This window comes from Leopardus geoffroyi, chromosome E1, assembly GCF_018350155.1.
Source record: "Leopardus geoffroyi isolate Oge1 chromosome E1, O.geoffroyi_Oge1_pat1.0, whole genome shotgun sequence".
Classification (NCBI taxonomy): domain Eukaryota; kingdom Metazoa; phylum Chordata; class Mammalia; order Carnivora; family Felidae; genus Leopardus; species Leopardus geoffroyi.
The window spans coordinates 33,835,803-33,853,762 of NC_059330.1; the positions used below are offsets into that span (position 1 = coordinate 33,835,803).

General features: G+C 41.1%; 1 protein-coding gene across 1 annotated transcript in view; it reads left to right on the plus strand.

The window, feature by feature from the left end:
* The window catches only part of CA10 (carbonic anhydrase 10), a 487,496-nt gene that overhangs the window by 190,309 nt on the left and 279,227 nt on the right, over positions 1 to 17,960 (plus strand). The window contains exon 3 of the mRNA XM_045488338.1: positions 12,922 to 13,064. Within this exon, the coding sequence (XP_045344294.1) occupies positions 12,922 to 13,064 (143 nt within the window). The remainder of the gene's footprint in view (positions 1 to 12,921; positions 13,065 to 17,960) is intronic.

Here is a 17,960-nt window from a genome sequence, read left to right on the forward strand (position 1 = left end):
CAGCATGGTGGTTATTAATAAACTATATTATGTACTTGAGATTTACTAAGAAAGTAATTTTTTTAAGTTTATTTATTTTTGAGAGAAAGAGAGAGAAAGAGGGAGAGAGAGAGTAAGCAGAGGAGGGGCAGAGAGAAAGGGAGAGAGAGTATCCCAAGCAGGCGCCATACTGTCAGCACAGAGCCCAGTGCAGGGCTTGAACTCACAAACTGCAAGATCATGACCTGAGCCAAAATCAAGAGTTGGATGCTTAGCTGACTGAGTCATCCAGTTGCCCTCTAGGAAAGTAAATCTTAATTGTTTTCACCTCACACCCAAAAGATAACTGTGGATGTGTTAATTAACTTGGTTGTAATCATTTTACAACACACACACACACACACACACACACACATATAAAATCATCACATTGTACACCTTAAAAAATCACATCATAAACCTAAATATATGTGATTTTTATTTGTCAGCCGTATCTCAGTGAAGGTGGAGGGAAAGGAGGACTGAAGTAGGAATGAGCACACTCTGTTGTTGGGAGTATAGAAATGAAACAGAATGATGAGTGTCCATTCATTCCACAACTTGTATTAAAAGACTAATACAACAAGCAAAAGGGAGAAATGGTATGCAAGGCAGACAGCATGGTCCTGTGCTCTCTCTTCCATCCATACATTTATGTATCTACCCATTTCATAAGTAGTTATTGAGTGACTACTCTGTGCCAAGCATTGGGGACATAATGGTGGCATCAAACGAGAGCCCTAGGGTCACAAGGAAACACAAATCTAAAGAAACCTAATCCTGACCCTTGCTGCGTACTAAATTCTGTTGTGGACCTCAGATCTGGCACAGTTTCCAGTCCTGGTTTTTCCCTGTGTGCTCAGCTGTCATGCCATTTGTGATGTGGAACTGACCCCGGCTCTGGGGAATTTATTTAAGGAATTATTATAGAGACTAAGGTAGGTGGCAGTGGGAACCTGGATTAGGCTAGAAGTACCAAGGTTGGATAAGGGGCATTTCAAAGCAAAGAACTCACCTAGATTTGACTGTTGATAAGATTTTGACAGAGATCTACAATCCGTGAGATGCCTGCATGGTTTTTGCCTGCTAAGAGGAAGCATGTTAATGCACAAGTCAAATAGAAAAGTTATGAGGAGAAATTCAATGTGTCCGTCCTGTAACTATATCGGTGAAGCTAAATCTAGCGTCTCGATAGAAAATATGTTGCAGACATATTGGACAGTCCACCCTAGCACAAAATCAGAAGACCAGCAGACCGTTTGTGTGTCTTTGTTCCCTGTTTAGTGACTGATTCTTTTGTGTTTGGGACCCAAGATTCAGTGCTGGCATGAAGATTATGTCTCCTGATGTATCATGAAGATAACAAAGACCTGTTATTTGTGCAAGTGATAAATGCCCTAAATACATGCCAAACTCCAGGCAGATTGGAACAGCTGGATGTTTCTGTGGGATTACACAAATGTGAACCCAGTGAAATGTTGTAAAAGGCTGCCCATCAGTGGGAGGGCTATAAGGCTAGGCTCAGCTGATCTCCACACATCTGGGTCACAGGGCTTTCGTTGTTTGCTTACTTTTGACATTTGTATAAGGGGATGGATTTGTGCGCACATACAGAGGGAGTGAGAGGGAAAAGGAGGTGTTTACACATTCAAATAGGTAAAGGATGGTATATTCCAAGATATCCAGATGTTTTGCAGGATTTTAACAGTGTTTCACCAGATGTTTGAATTTGTAGGAAATTGTTGCCTGTATCAGTGACATTTTCAGAATTTCCAAAGGCTGAAGAAGATCGCCTACTTTCACTAGCTAAATGTTTTTTACCTGGTGTTCAATCCTCATGCTCCAGCAGGTTCCAGCATTACAGATCTGTACTTCTTGGAGCCAAGAGGATGCAGCTCTTATATAAATTTCAAGTAGGTCATGTGGTTTTTCAGAGGCATCAGGTTGGTCATTTTCTTCCAAGTTGAATAGGTGGAAATAATTAATGGGCTGGATTATTGACATGCATTGAGACATTCTTCTCCTTGTGGTTTCAATTACCAGCTTCAGTAGACTAATTTCAGATTTTATCTGAAGCAACAGTAATTATACAGGGCAAGAAAAATGTCCACCGAAATACGATCGGATAATGCTTAACACCATTGTTAGGCTTAAATCTTAACCCTAAGACAGACACCCAGGGCTTAATGCCTACATAAACCAGACTGTGTTTTATGCCTTCCTGTGGGCTCTCAAGAATGAGTCATCTAGAGAAAGCAATGAATTCTGAGAAAGCAAAATATTGAGGGGAAAATAATGGTGTCAGTTGAGTTCCACTGAGCTCGGTGCTGGATGTGGGATGTGGGAGTCAGACCTGGATTCGAGTCACCACCAGCTCTGCTGCGTATTAGCTAAATGTCCTCATTGAATGACTCAGTTCTGTGAGCTTCAGTTCCTCATTTATAACATGGGATAAATAATACCTAGCCCTGAGGATGACAGTTATGAATGATTTGATGTAAAGCTAGCCTCTTTCCAGTCTACCACCAGTAGCATAATCCATGACTCAGTGCATAAATGGACTGGCTGTGATGGACTTTGCTCTGTGTGTGTGTGTGTGTGTGTGTGTGTGTGTGTGATTTTAATTTTAATTTTAATTTTTACTTAGATGGGCACACGTATCTAGTGAAGTGTATATTTTTTATGATCTTGATTTTACAAATGAGAGGCCTGAAGCTCAAGAGAAAATGTGTTTGGCTCAAGCCAGTGCACCAGCATTAGAAGAAAGTGTAACACAGGGAGGAAAGTCAAGGTTGCAGGCCAGACAACCTGAGTCTGGAATCCTCACTTCTCCACTGTCAAGTTGGGCTGTTTGTTTATATCTTGGGCAATTTAATTAATGTCTTTGTGCCTCAGATACCTATAAGACCTGGTAAGAAAGAGGATAATAACAAGATCTACCTCCTAGAATATTAAGTGAGCTGATGAATAGAAAATGTCTAGTGTGGTATTCAACACATGGTAAGCACTCAGTAGATGTGACTGTTATTAGTAGAACCAGGACCTGGTTCTACTGGACCTAAATGCTATGCTATTTCCATCTCAATGCCCTGTCTTCCAAGGAGTCAATTCTGGAGTTTGAGTATGCTTTTTGCACTTCTAGGGCTTTTTGAGGAAAGGGACAAGCACTGTCCTGTCTATCAGGTATGATTCAAATACATAACTACCTGAAGATAAGAAGATGGGTCAGATAACCTCTAATGACCTGGTGTTTCCAAGAATACTAGATCTGTGTTCCATATCTAAAGTCAGTAATCCTTGCTGGTTTCCCTGGAGCTCAGGCATTTTTTGTTCTCATAGAGGTAGCAGGGAACAAGAGTAGGCTTTTGGATCAGAAAGTCTGATCTTATAAATTACCATAAATGTTACTATACTCAAGACAATATGGCAGTGATACAGAAATAGACAAATATGTGGAACGGTCTCAAAAGTCAAGAGGCAAATGTGATCTATACCAAAACCTAATATGTAATCAAAGTAACATTCATTTTGGTGGAGAAAGAGGACTTATTTAATGAATAATGCTGGCATTATTTACTTTCTACCTGGGAAAAATCTTAGACTACTGTCATAGCATATGCAGATTCATTTCTGATAGATTTTAAAAGTCAAAAATTGTAACGATAAAATTTTTGTTTGTTTTTCAACGTTTATTTATTTTTGGGAGAGAGAGAGTGAGTGTGAATGGGGGAGTGGCAGAAAGAGAGGGAGACACAGAATCTGAAGCAGGCTTCAGGATCTGAGCTGTCAGCACAGAGCCTGATGTGGAACTTTAACTCACAAGCCATGAGATCATGACCTGAGCCGAAGTCAGACGCTTAACCGACTGAGCCACCCAGATGCCATGATAAAAATTGTTCTTAATCATATAGAAAATATTTATATGATCTGCATTTGGAAATACAACCTTAAGTAACAGAGGAAGCTCAGAAACCTTGTAAAGAAATAGATCAATATAACCAACCATATAAAATTTAAAAATCCCTAAATAGCCCAACACTCGAAGTGAGGTTAAAAGCTAGGTAATAAGCTTGGAGAAAACATTTACTGCACATGACAAAGAGTAAGTGTTTCTACAGTTCAAATTACAACAAAAATTTACATGAAAAATGTAAATAACCCAGAGGAAAATGCCTGGAGAATGTGATCAGAAGAGAAATGCACATAGCTAATGAGCATAACATGCTCAACATCAGCAATGGTTAGGAAATGCAAATTAAATCAATGAGATTTCATTTTTCCTGTTAGATGGCCATAAATAAATAAATAAATAAATAAATAAATAAATAAATAACATCCCATGCTATGGAGATTATGGGGAAGTGGACATACTCATGGCTGATAGCATAAATATTTACAGACACAGCCGGTATCCTTTAAAGGAACCTGGCAGCATCTGTTAAAGCAGGTGCCTACCATGACTGGACAATACTACCGTTAGGGATCTTTCCTGCTGAAATGAAAGTGTTAGTGCGAAAAGTATACAAAAGCATAGTAAAATAAGATGTAAATAACCTCAATGTTTTATGTTCAGGAAAGCCTGAGAAAAGGGAGGTGCGTCCAAACTATGAGAGTTCTGTTGCCTTACATGTGAACAAGAAGCTCTAGGAAAGACTGACATGGAAGACATTCATGGCATATTGTTACCCTAAACAAAAAGTACTTTTACAAAGAGAACCTCTCTGAATACAGGGATATGTATTTGGGTGTGTTTATGTGAGCATAGATGCCTGACCAGGAGTTCACACCGATTACCTCAAGGGTGTCACCGGAAGGAAGGAGAGGGAGAAGATTCCCCCCTCACTTTACACACTTGTGTATCACTTCACATGCTATCACACATGCATGCTTTTGTCTGGTTGTTTGTCTGCTTTAAAGAAAGGAACTGATCTCAAATTGTAGGCACTTTACTTACTAGCCAAGTGACCTTGGAAAGTCACATAACCTCTTGAAGTCTTAACTTTTCACATCTATAAAATAATGATAAAAGTATCTCACAGAGTTGTGGGGAGGATTAGCAAGATAAGATACATCAGGCTTACTGCACAGAGATTATGGTGCATGATCAGCAGACGCGGACTCCCTCTTCCTTCCTTTCTCCTCACCCTCAAGGGATATGTTTTCAGAAGTGCAAGCCAGTCCTCACGCCGGAACCAAGTGCAAATGGGCAAATGCAGATGCAATGCACACAATTAATCCAGCAACTTCCAAAAGCCAAATAAAAATGGTTTTCTTTGGAGTTAAAGCCACTGTGGATGATTCATATCACTTGTCGGTCCCCCCATTCATCCAGACATGGAGAGTTCTGGATTCGGGGAATAATTGCACATGGCGCATTCCGGGTGTGACAGGAAGGGGCCAATCCTATGATCTAGACGGCTCCCTGTTCTGAATCCAGGGTGGGTTGTGTGGACATCTGAAAGCTGCCTCTCCCCTGCCCCCCATTCTGCCTTTTCCATCTCCAGAATGCTGCAGTGGTGCGTCTAGTATCGGTAGCCACACACCATCCTCCCCCATCCCCTCACCCAGCTCTTTCTCCAATACTCTTTGAATACTTATAAAAAACACATGATGCTAGACCTTTGATAAACATGTCCTCACTTAATCTTCCCAGCACCTCTGTGAAGTAACTATCACCCCCATTTTACAAATGGAGAAACTAAGACTACAGAAATTTAGCCACAGACTCAAGGTTCCATGGTGAGGATATGGCAGCTCGTGATCTTTCTCCTCTGCAATACTAACCACCCCCCAAGTTGGACAAGTTAGATGACCCAGTGGCTTAACTCTCCTTGCATAATAGTTATTTAGATTCCAGTGATAGTCTGTCTTGATTGCTAGGAATGTTAAGTTTCTCTGTTTGAGGAAAAACTTTAGACTTTTAACTAGTTATAAGATTTCTGTGGCTTGTAGCCTCTATTCGTACTTGCCGGTGAGCTCAAATATCCCCTCTATTAGGAAGGCTTATCTGAACACTTGAGAAAAGGGTCAAGGTCAGGGTCACTTAAGCCTTAATATGGACACACCTTAATTACAACACTTACCATGTTTTATTATAATTATTTCTTAGTTTGCCTATCTTCCCACCATATGGGATATACTTAGGAGTGGCGCATTTTTAAAAAATCTGACTCATTGGGGATATTTCATTAATTTGAAAATGAATGCACAACCTAATGATTATGTGTTAAGTATATGTGTTACTCACAACCCCTGAAAGGTCCCCAAGTGAGAAAATAGGAAGCCCTAGTTAGCTGCTCTTTATGTAGTATGAATCAGAGTCCCAGCAAAGGAAGAAGAATCCAGAAGCAAAAGAGTTATTCAAATGCTATTCCTCCTATGAAATAAATCTGAAATCAGAAAGGGGCCAAAAGCCTGCAGCAGTGGGTATTTTAAACATGCTTATTAATAATGGCTCAAAGTGGAGATTTATTACAGTTGAGAATAGGAAAAGGGACAGTAAATCAGCATTGGTGAGGAAAAGAGCAAGGGAAAGATAGGAGTTCTTATTTAAAATGTATTCATATGCTTTATAACACTGAAATAGAGACAGCTATATTGAAGTAGAAGGCTTTATTTGTAGGATTGAATTCGCCAAAGATACGTTTTATGCCAGTATTCATTTTCCTAGCTTTCATTTGCTTTCTTTTGGCCGAAAAGTTGGGGGCCTTAGTTTATTGCTTGAAAGCAAGAAAAGATTGCCTTAGCCAAGTCTTTTCATGAAAATATTCCTTGCTTCGAGTGGTGACTTCTAAAGTGCTAGTTGGATCCCAGGAAAATGTTATTTTATTGGCACATATGTTGAAGAGAATAGTTTTTAAAACATTCAATTAGTTCTGCCTTTGAGACAGAATTTAAACCTATCTAAAGCAGTAGGATTAAATTCACGTAAAAACCCAACTGTTGCTTGGGAACCAATCCTTTCCCCACTCAAACTACCCTAAGGATAATCAAGCTCACACGTGGCTGTATTCCAGCCAAGGCAGCAGATACATGCTTTTAATTCATCAATCAGACCTCGGTACTCCCTGGCCTAAAAACTCTCAGTGGCTTTCTAATACATTAGAGTAAAATACAAACTCCTCACTGTGGTCAGCAGAGCTCTGGAACGTCTGTGCCTTGTCTCGACAGCCAGCCTCCTCTCCTCCAGCTTTTTTTTTTTTTCTTTTTCTCATCTGGTTCATCAGGTTTGTTAACTGGCTTCCTCTGGGTGCCTTGAACACATCAGGCTCTTCTCTGTCAACACCAGTGCCGCTTCTCTGCCTAAGACCCACTTTTCTCTGCCAGTCTTCAGGAACAACTCTTCTCAGTCCTTCCAGAGAAATTATCCCTGGCCATTCTAGGTTATCTCCCTATCCATGCTTTATTCTGTAATCCATTACCATCTTAATTGTCTCTACAGCGAGGTCATCAGAAGTGCTAATGACACAGATAAACAAGATCTCCCATATTCCCCACTAGACTGGAAGAGCCCTAAGAGCCTGAGCTGTTTGAGCTGTTTCCGTTAGTTGCTAACTACCCACAACTGCTAACAGTGCCTGGCCTGTAATAGGTCCCCAGCAAATATTTGCTGCACGAATTCTCACTGTCAAGCCTGAAGCCTGACATGTTATAGGCTGTCAGTAAACACTTTTTTAGTGAGTTTGTCTTGTTCCCATAGGATTTAGCAAATTCACATAAGCCACATAAGTTAATTCCAAGTGCCCAACTCCCTGCCCGAGACAGCATGGTCTCTGCAAATTCTGCTAAGATGAAAAATAAAAAGAGGACAGATGAATGAAGGAGATGCCTAAGACTAACTTTCTAGGATTAAAAAAAAAAAAGTCCCAGGACAAATTTTAACTCTCAATATCAGACTTGATTCCTCTGGTTCCTTGCTCTCCTGATCTATTTCTTGTTTTGGTGAGAACTTTTTCGTTATTGTATGGGAGTTACCATGATGTGTTAATAAACTAAACTGGGGCTGTTTTGGTTCACTGGTTTTGAACGAGCAGCTGATAGGTTTTGCTTTGGGTTTTCCAAGGCTCATGTTTTAAGCAGCTGAAATCCCAGTCTTTCATAGCTCGCTGGACCCTGAGCCAAGAGACTGCTTGGGATTTGTGGTTTATGGTAACAATACAGCATTGCCATGGGGAGATGTTTTGGCAAAATAACACATGGTCATGATGCAGCAGTTAAGTGCCATCGTTTGGGCTCTGCAGAAATTAATTTGCAAAAACATCCCGGTCTGTTGTGTGTTCTAGTTTATATGTAAATTAGAAGATTGTGTGAAAAGGATGGCCCGGATAATGCCATTCAATTTCAGACCACTTGTCCATTAATTGGTTAGAGTGATTCTCACTCAGTTTTCTTTTATGTACATTTACATTATTTTCTTAATAAGGTGTATGGTCAAGCTAGAAAAAGACACAGCATTAGCCAATAAGTCATAATAACTGATGCTTTTAAAATGTGACGGAAAGTCTGCAAATTTGATTCACGGGGACAGTCATGGAAACTAAGAGAAAAAGAATTCTGTAGCGGTTCTCTAAATTTGGAAGAAAAGCAGTGCGATAGTATCCTGCGATGCAATTCTGCTCCCAGGGGTGACATGGGGTGTTTATTAACCTGAAAGATCAATAACATGCAGGATGGTTAAGTGTCAGAATGCTGGGGATAATGGTCTGCACAAATCCAGAGGGAGAGTTTCTGACTCTAACTCTTGAAGCCTTAGTTCACATGTCCAGCCTTGTTCTTCAGGTAAAGTGTGCAGGCTTACTCCCATGCCCCAATAAGCATGGGATCTCCATGCCCTCCTGTCTCCAGAGCCTTCCTCCTAATGCATTTCCCTAGAACCTAGATTACACCACATTTGCAGACATTTGAGTTGATCCTTTTGGTACCTGAGTTCCCTGGACTGGTTTTGACACCTTCATTATTGTCCCAACACCAAACACTGATTCTAAGAGCATTGGCTTCTTTCATTGGACCGTAGAACCTGGCCCAGTCCAGCTGGGCCCAGGACACAACCCCTGGAGCCTCTCTTCATGAGTGGTCATCCCCATTAGATTTCCTTGGGGCCCTGCAGATGAGACCCAAGCTCATCTGCTCTTTCCCGGATTGAAGCCTTTTTGTTTTTCCTAACACAGTCATAGATATATGGCTTTTTTGTTTTGTTTTGTTTTTAACATTTATTTATTTTTGAGAGGAAGAGCAGCAGAGAGAGAGGGGGGGGGGACAGAGGATTTGAAGCAGGCTCTGTGCTGATAGCACAGAGCCCAATGCAGGGCTCGAACTCATGAACCATGAGATCATAACCGGAGCTGAAGTTGGATGCTTAACAGACTTCTGAGCCACCCAAGTGCTCCCCTGTATGGCTTTTTAAAAATCCTAATTTTATTTGGTATGGTTGACATTCAAAGCAGTTTGATTTGAACCTTGGCACTTGAAATGTATTTTAACTAGCAAATGGGCACTGATGTTACTTTTGATTTACCAAAAAAGAAAGGGTAGCAAAGTCTACAGTTGGCCATGGCAACAATTAACTCTGGAACTCCCTGGCTACAGTAATATGCCCTCCTATGGAGCCTGCTGGGAAGGAAGGGAGGTGGAGAAGCACCAGGAATCTTGAGACCCAGACATTGGTCCTTATTCTGTTCCCCCCTGCCTCTCCCTTGGCTGCGTGGCCTCGGGTTGAGGACGTCACCCTCTGCTGTTTAGTCCTTGATTTCATGAATGTGTTTAGGCCAGATGATCTCTAAGGTGGCTTCTGTTTCTGAAAGACAATGAATCCATGGCTGATTTCAAGTGAGCAGTCCAGTGGGGAGCAAAAGCAGGTACCCCTTCAGGAGTGGAGCAGGGGCGAGTGCCTCCCAGCCTCCCAGCCTCCCAGCCTCCAAGCCATTCCTCAATTGTCTGAGCAGGTGGTTAGAGCCAGACACTTAGGCCTTGATGGTGAAGTGGGAATATAAAACCCTGAAACTGTTTGTCATAAAGAATGCCATGCCCAATAAAAGCAAAGGCAGATGTTCGCATAAAGTTTTTGTTGTTTGTGTTTTTGTGGGGGTGCTTTTGGGGTGGGAGGTTTGTTAGGAAGGCACAGCAGCACCTGCCCACACGTGCTGCCATCTATTAGCAGTCTCGCAGTCCATTTATAGGGTTGGAATTATTTTTGTTAATGATTTTCATGGGAATAGATGAAATGCACTGTGTGCTATAACTGTAACTACATTTATTGTGCAGCTGCCTTCCAGGGGAAGCCCCCCACACATCATAGGTGGCCCGACTGTCCAAGAGGCTCTGGTCTCACAGAGTGTTAAAAATAGAAGGGGGCTGTATTCATTTCCTACTGTGGCTGTAATAAGTAATCACAACTTAGGGACTTAACACAACATAAATTTATCATCTTACAGTTCAGGGGATGAGGAAGCCCCAAATGAGTCTTATGGGGTTAAAACCAGGGTCAGCATGCCGGTGGTTCCTTCTGGAGGCTCTAGGGGAAGAATCTGTTGCTTCATCAGTTCCAGCTTTTGGAAGTCACCTTAGCTCCTGTCCTCTTCTTCCATCTTCCATGCCAGTATCTTCTTTCCTCTCTCTCTTTCCATCCCTAGAGCTTTTCTCTAAATCTTTGACCCTCCTGCCCCTCTCTCTTAAAAAAGATCCTTTTGATTACATTGGGCCCACCTAGACAATCAAGGATAATCATCTCAGTACCCTTAACTTAATCATTTCTGCACAGCACCATTGCCTATGGAAGGTAACATATTAGGATGTGGACATCTTTGAAGGAGGGCCATTATTCAGCCTACCACACAGACTGTAGAGACCAACCAAAGCCCAAGAGATAAGTGCCTTATCCAAAGTCACACAACTGATCTGTGGCAGTGCCATGGCTATATCCCTGGAATCCCCACAGCTTCCACATTGATGTGCATCGCTGACAAAGATAGGTGGGAGCAGGCACTGGGGGAAGCTTTATTTTCATAATAAACTGGAAATGATTGAGGAATAAATATAGGATTTTTGGTGATTTAAAAATAGTTTAGAGAAGACTTCTGTTTATATATTTTTTAAATACATGTTTAATTCAAGAGCTTCCTTAAATATTATAATTTGGCTAGGGCATGGTACTTTCTAAAGATGTTAAGTGACTTGCAGCGATAATAGAACTTAAATAATAAGGGGAAATGAAAGTGCCAAGGAACACACATACAGGTTCTTCTTTCTACTCCCCCTTCTTCTCTTTTACCCCTCTTACTCTGGCCATGGCTGCCATTTTGAAAATCAGTTACAGCTGGAAAACCAGTTCAAGCTCTTTAAACTAAAAGGAATGGAACCAGCAGATATGCTCATTGAATGGGTTAAGCCAAATTAGATATTTTCCTTATTTCACAAGGAACCTCACCTTATTTTGGTGTTGAAACAGGCTTCTAAGAATCTGAGGAACTTGTTTTTGGCTTTCCTCCCACTTCTGCCCAATAATGGCCTGTAACAAATAAAAGGTTCGTAGAGTTTTGGATTTCGGTGGTACGAGACGTGCCAACCAGCCCAATTCTTCTCCTGAATTATGGGTCTCTTATAGGCTATCTTTGGCAAGTATTTACCATACTCCTCTCTTGCCTCAATTTTCTCCATCTGTGACATGAGAAGGAATGATGGCTACCGTAAATTAAAGGCTGAATTAAACTTGAGCTCTTGAGAGGACAGGTGCATCTGGGAGGGTCGTGACTTGGTTGTTAGGTTCATCTTCTCTAGGAATCACCCCCGAACTCCATTTGCGCTGCTTCAGGGTTCAGTGCCCTCACCTAGAGATTTATAACCCACTTGCCTCATCCTGCAGCCACCCACCACCACAGTGTGATAATTGATAATTGTTCTTGTACGTAACTCCCTTCTTCTAAATTCAGCCTAACCCAGGGCTGAACATGCACCGGGAGCTTACAGTAGTGTTGATGGACGCTGCGGGTGGATGAGTGAATGATGACCATATAATCTCAAGGCCACGTAGAGATGGATCCAGAGCCTCAGTGGAAATACTGAGCTGGGGGTGGGGGGTTGGGCAGGAAAAGGCTGAAGATATAGTCTGTGATCTTCCATGACATGAAATTAGTAACTGGCTCCCCACTGCTCTGCTGACTTTCTTAAACAGAAGAAAATAACTGGAAATTGCCATAGAAATTTATTTCTGTCAATTTTTAATGTGATACTGAAGAGGAGTAGACATTTCCACTTTGGATATTTGGACTCAGTACTCCCAAGTCATTTTTCTCTTCCTATCAAGTGAATGCATTCTTGAGCTGCTGGTACATTAGGTTAGTGACACAGTGCTGGACTAAACAAAGACAGAGTCATGTTGCTGAGCTCCTGTCTGGCATTGATTGGGGTCATAAAAGTAATTCACTCCCTCAGTTTGGTTTCGACAACCCACAGAATACATAATACCTTGCATATGTCGAATGCTACTTTCTTTGAAAAGCTTTCAATACCTACTGTATAGGACAAGGTTGATTCCCACATCATTCCTGCCACACAGAAAAGTGGAGCATCAGCTCAGGAATTACTAAAACTCTGGTGTGCCTTCACATGAAAAAATGATGCAGGTGGACTATGCTGTCTTCCCATTAAGGTGTTAATGCCAACTGTACTCATCCAAGAGGCCACAAGGTGAATGGATCTGACACAAAAAAAATCTGAAGGTGGACCTTAGAGAAATTGACCAAGATCCAAGGCAGGAAAATACCATAGCAACACCCAGGGGTCTTTATGGGTGGGAAACATTAGGTGTCTGTCTCTGATGTCACCCTTTTTGTGCCATGGCCCTTTTGCATTGTTTCTCAAACCTTCCACCTGGACTAATCCTACAATTGTTTGTTTGTTTGTTTCTAGTTCCTTCTTTCTGGGGATTGGTGAACTCAGCTTGGAACCTTTGCTCTGTGGGTAAACGGCAGTCGCCAGTCAACATAGAGACCAGTCACATGATCTTCGACCCCTTTCTGACGCCCCTTCGCATCAATACTGGGGGCAGGAAGGTAAGCAGCCATGTTGCTTCCATTGTGAAGTTGAGGACGCCGAGAGATGCCGATTCTGAAAGCTAGTCTTACAGGTCTCCTTCTCTGTGATGAGTTTGTCTTTCCACCTAGGAGTGAAATCAAAGACCTCAGGCTTACTGCCAACAAATATAATTATGTCTAAATTGTACTTTCTCTCTCTAGCTGGTCAAACCCTCATGCTTCTCTAATTACTTTGTACCCCCTGGAGGTTGCCGGAGGCCCTATCCCTCAGTACCCCATGAAGGTCAGAAAGCAGTGTTGCTTCCCAAGCATATCACACTGGGAAAATGTCTCCTCTCAGAAACCTCTTTACTGGGGCTTCTTTTAACTTCAACAAAGTGAAAGACTAATTTGTTTAACAAAAGTAAAATCAGATATTTATCATTTTGGAAAGAAAAACAAACAAAAATCACCTTAGATGATTTATAAGAAAATCAATAATTAATCTTCCTAGGGGCATCTTGCTGGCTAAGAATCCTAACTTCTGCACAGAAATGCTGAGTTGTGCCTTGTCATTCTCATACCAGTGTCCCTTCCCCCCACCAACCTCCCTCGATGCACTCTGCCTTCATGTGTGGAAGGGCATGATGCCCATGGGGATCTTCTTGTTGCTGGTTCTAGCGTTTCTCTTGTGGGCTAATTTCTTTTTGCTACCTTTTACTGTTGAGTAGATCATTGAAAGTGGAAAACACACACACACAGAAGATTGTGTTTGAAGGTGATTTAGTTATTGCGAACTCAAGAGGAATGGAAAATCGTTTGTGTCCAAGAAATTGGGATTAAAATTATGGACAACTTTGTTACTGCCGGCAGCTGATTCTCCAGGGTTTGCATTTCTTGGGTTCTGCTCTCTACATCTGCAGCCTGTTTACCTCACTTATCATGGAATCTATAAGAATTTTTGCCCCCTTCTGATGTATTGGAATATGCTTTTTCCTATCACCTGTCACCAAAACACCAACCAACCAACCAAACAAACCCAAAGTCAAATGACTTATTTAAGAGTTGTTAGTGGCTTTGACTCCAGTCATAAAGTGAGTTCTAAAGACATTGCACATGATTGTAACTATTTCTCTATGTAGTATCTGTGTGTTATTTTAAATAGGACTTGAGAAACATTTGTGTAGAAAAGTCCTATGTAGGTCATGTAGTTTATTGCTCTGATTCCACAAAAATTAACCTATCCAAATTATTGGTCCATTTGAAGTTTTATTTTTACAAACTCTAAAGGGAACTTAACCTGGGTTCTACACACACCTCTCTTATTCAAGTCACGAACATGGGTAGGTCCACTGACCAGTAAAGGGCAAGTTGAACTTTTGAGTACTCAGTCTTTCTTTCCTTCTTGGGGAGGATGAGGGAGGGAATAATTTGTGTCCTACACAGAGGGAGAAGCAGTAAAAATTCAGAATGAGGGGTGGGACCTGAGTTCCAGAAATTAGCTGAAAGGTAACCAGCAAGACTGAAGCCCAGAGACCATAGAGGTACAGGCCGGAGGAACAGATGGAAAAGGAAGATGGAGGCCAGATCTAGAGGCTGTGTTAAGGAGCTGGATCTTTTTCCTGAGTTATGGCAAGCGAATGAAGCATTGTTCAGTCAAGAGCACACTGGGCACGGGATGGGAAAGGTGGCGATCTAACACAGGAATGGATACATAATTCTCACTTTCTATCAGCCCATCTTAGAGGAAAATATTGATGTGAAAGAAAAAAAAACTAATTCAAGCCTGCTTCTCCCTTAAATTTATTGGGAAAGAAGAGATGGGGGAGACAGCCTAGGGTTAAAAAGAACTCATATGTTTTGGTTTGATATTTTTGTTGTTGTTGAAAGTGATATATATATATTTTTTGTTTCCAATTCAGTAAAGTGTACCTGATCCAAATCAATTTTCAAAAGCACTGGAGTTTGGAATTTTGGAAACATTTACTTTTGACGATGTAAATATTTATATCTGGCACGATTTGTGTTGTCAGCTGTTTGAAAAGCTGAGAACTGTCTGATGGTTTCCTTTGCATTAGCAAAAGGTGGAAAATAGAATAGAGATAGTAGTAGGACCAACTGGTAATGAAATGTCTAAACTTGATAGACAATAGCTAAATCACGTTTGCAAGCTTTTTAAAGGTGGTGTTTAATGAGTTGGAGACTTATTTTGGAATGAGTATTCAAATGACTGCTGTGAATTTAGTTTTGCCTTGAAGAAATATGTATCCAATTCAAAAGGTTTAAAAGACTGGGAGGTTTTGGGCAAGGTACCACATTTTGAAGTCTGAGATCAGCTGGATATCAGCATGTTAAGTGTATCCCAGTCATTATGTGTTTTATGTCACATTTTTATCCATGAGCATTATTCTTGCTCCTGTTTAAGTGTACCTTATACATAATAAGCCCATGAAGTACCCTTGCTGCGATCTCTGACTTGTGTTACTGTGTTTGTTTTTTTCATGTATTTGGCCTGACATAGGGCTCAGATGATGAATTATGGCTTATTTTAGCGTGAGCAAGGGCTGAAATTTACCCCGAATGCAAGAATACAAAGAATGATAATAGTTACATGACAATCGAAACATATGATGTCTTGGATACAACAGAGTATATTCATTATACTTGAACAGTGATAGTTCTACTTTTTAGGTTGCTTATTTTCAATGGTAATTCTTAAGCAATGTTTGGTGGTTTTTTTTTTTTTTTTTTCTTGAAAGAGAGTATTTGTTACCCAGTTGTTTGTATCTGACACATAGGATTCTTATGGGCAAAATTTAAAATGACTGTGCTTTTCAAACAATACTCACTTGGGTCGCCTGGGTGGCTCAGTCAGTTAAGTGTCTGGCGTCAGCTCAGGTCATGATCTCACAGTCTGTGAGTTTGAGCCCCGCATCGGGCTCTGTGCTGACAGCTGAGAGCCTGGAGCCTGCTTCAGATTATGTGTCTCCCTCTCTCTCTGCCCTCCACTGCTCATGCTCTGTCTCTCTCTGTCTCAAAAATAAATAATAACATTAAAAAAGTATTTAAAAAAAACAATATTCACTTTAGTTTAGGTTGCATATGGACCTAACAATTTTACCTTGGAATCCATCTCCCACCCTTGACCCCCATTCAACTTAATTCCCAACAGTCTAAACAGTTTTTTTAAAATCTTGGAGATAATTAATCTATTCTAGATAAAGCTCCTGAGTCAACTCAGGAATCAGAGTGGGCGGGTGGAGATAATTCTTCCCTCACGATCTCAGATCATTTAACACCTTATATGTAGGAAATTGGATTATGATGTGTTTTAAGCTCAGTTCAAGCCTGATTGACTGTTTTAAAGATGGACACCCTTGGTAGTCAACGGGCATGTACAGATTCACGTGTGGTCTTTTTCCCCACACCAAAGTGAGTGTACAATGTGTGTTTGTGTATTAATTTTCACGTGCTATTCACGTAAGTCAGCTTCTTGGTAATTTGCATACAACAGTGTAAAGCGTGAATGTTATTCACAGCAAAATCTGAGTGGTTGGCTTGATCATTTTGGGGGTACAGAAATTCCTCTAGATATGTGCCTGGAGTATTCTCTGACACAGATGAGTGCTGGAGGGTTTCTGGATTAAGAGGTGGGGTTAGCCTTCATGGAAGACGTGGTTTGTAGTAAAAGAAGAAAACGCGTATTAAAACTGAGTCAAAAAACACTTGCTGATCCTGCCATTTTAACCAAAAATTAGTTTTGGCATTTTTCCTCACCTTTTAGCTCTTTTGATAAAATGGACATCTCAGTAGTTAGTGACATGGGAATTGCTCATGATATGTTAAATGTAAAAGGTAGCATCTAAAGTCATTCACTTCATGATCCCAATTTCATTTAAAAAGTACCCATGCTATGGGGCACCTGGATGACTCAGTCATTTAAGCGTCTGACTTCGGCTCAGGTCATGATCTCAGTTTGTGAGTTCAAGCCCCGTGTCAGGCTCTGTGCTGACAGCTCAGAGCCTGGAGCCTGTTTCAGACTCTGTGTCTCCCTCTCTCTCTGCCCCTCTCCTGCTTGTGCTCTGTCTCTCAAAAATAAACAAACAAACAAACAAATAAATAAATAAACCCATGCTATGCATAGAAAAGAGACCAGGATTAAATGTGATGTTGTTTTCTTTCTACTTTCCTGAAGCTTTTAGATTTTCTATGACAAGCTTGCATTAATTTAATAATCTGAAAAACACCTGTTTTTTTTTTACTTATCCTTTCAGTTTAGGCAAAGATATACTTACAGTTGGCAAATATGGTAGTTGTAATAATGCCCTCTCCTAAAGATATGCATCTCCTAATCCCCAGAACTTGTACATATGTTATCTTACATGACACAAGGTATCTTGAAGGTGTGATTAAATTAAGCATCTTAAAATGGGAAGTTCATCTGATATCATCCAGATAGACCCATTGGAATCACAGGGTTCTTATAAGGAAAAGACAGAGAGGCAGGAGAATCCAAGGCACAGAAGGGGATGTGACAAAGGAAGCAGAGGTCAGAGTGATGTGTTGCCATGAGCCAAAGAATCTGGGCAGCCTCTAGAAGCTTGAAAAGGGCAAAGAAACAGATTCTTCCCTATAGTCTCCAGAAGGAACACAGCCCTGCTAAAACCTGGATTTTAGCCCAGCAAAACTGATTTTTTACCTCTGACTTCCAGAATGTAAGATGACCCAGAATATAAGGCAGGATTAATTGCTAGCCCATGCCACCCACTGGGATGGATCTGAGGACTAAAGACCTCAGCGGCACTTCTCCCCACCCCGACTTATGCCAGGCTCCCTCTAGGGAGAAGTCAGAGACCAAGACAAGACTGTTGACTCAGTCTGCATAAGCCAGCCTCCAGGCCACAGAGCAAGGTGAAGGCAGATTGGAAGGGGCAA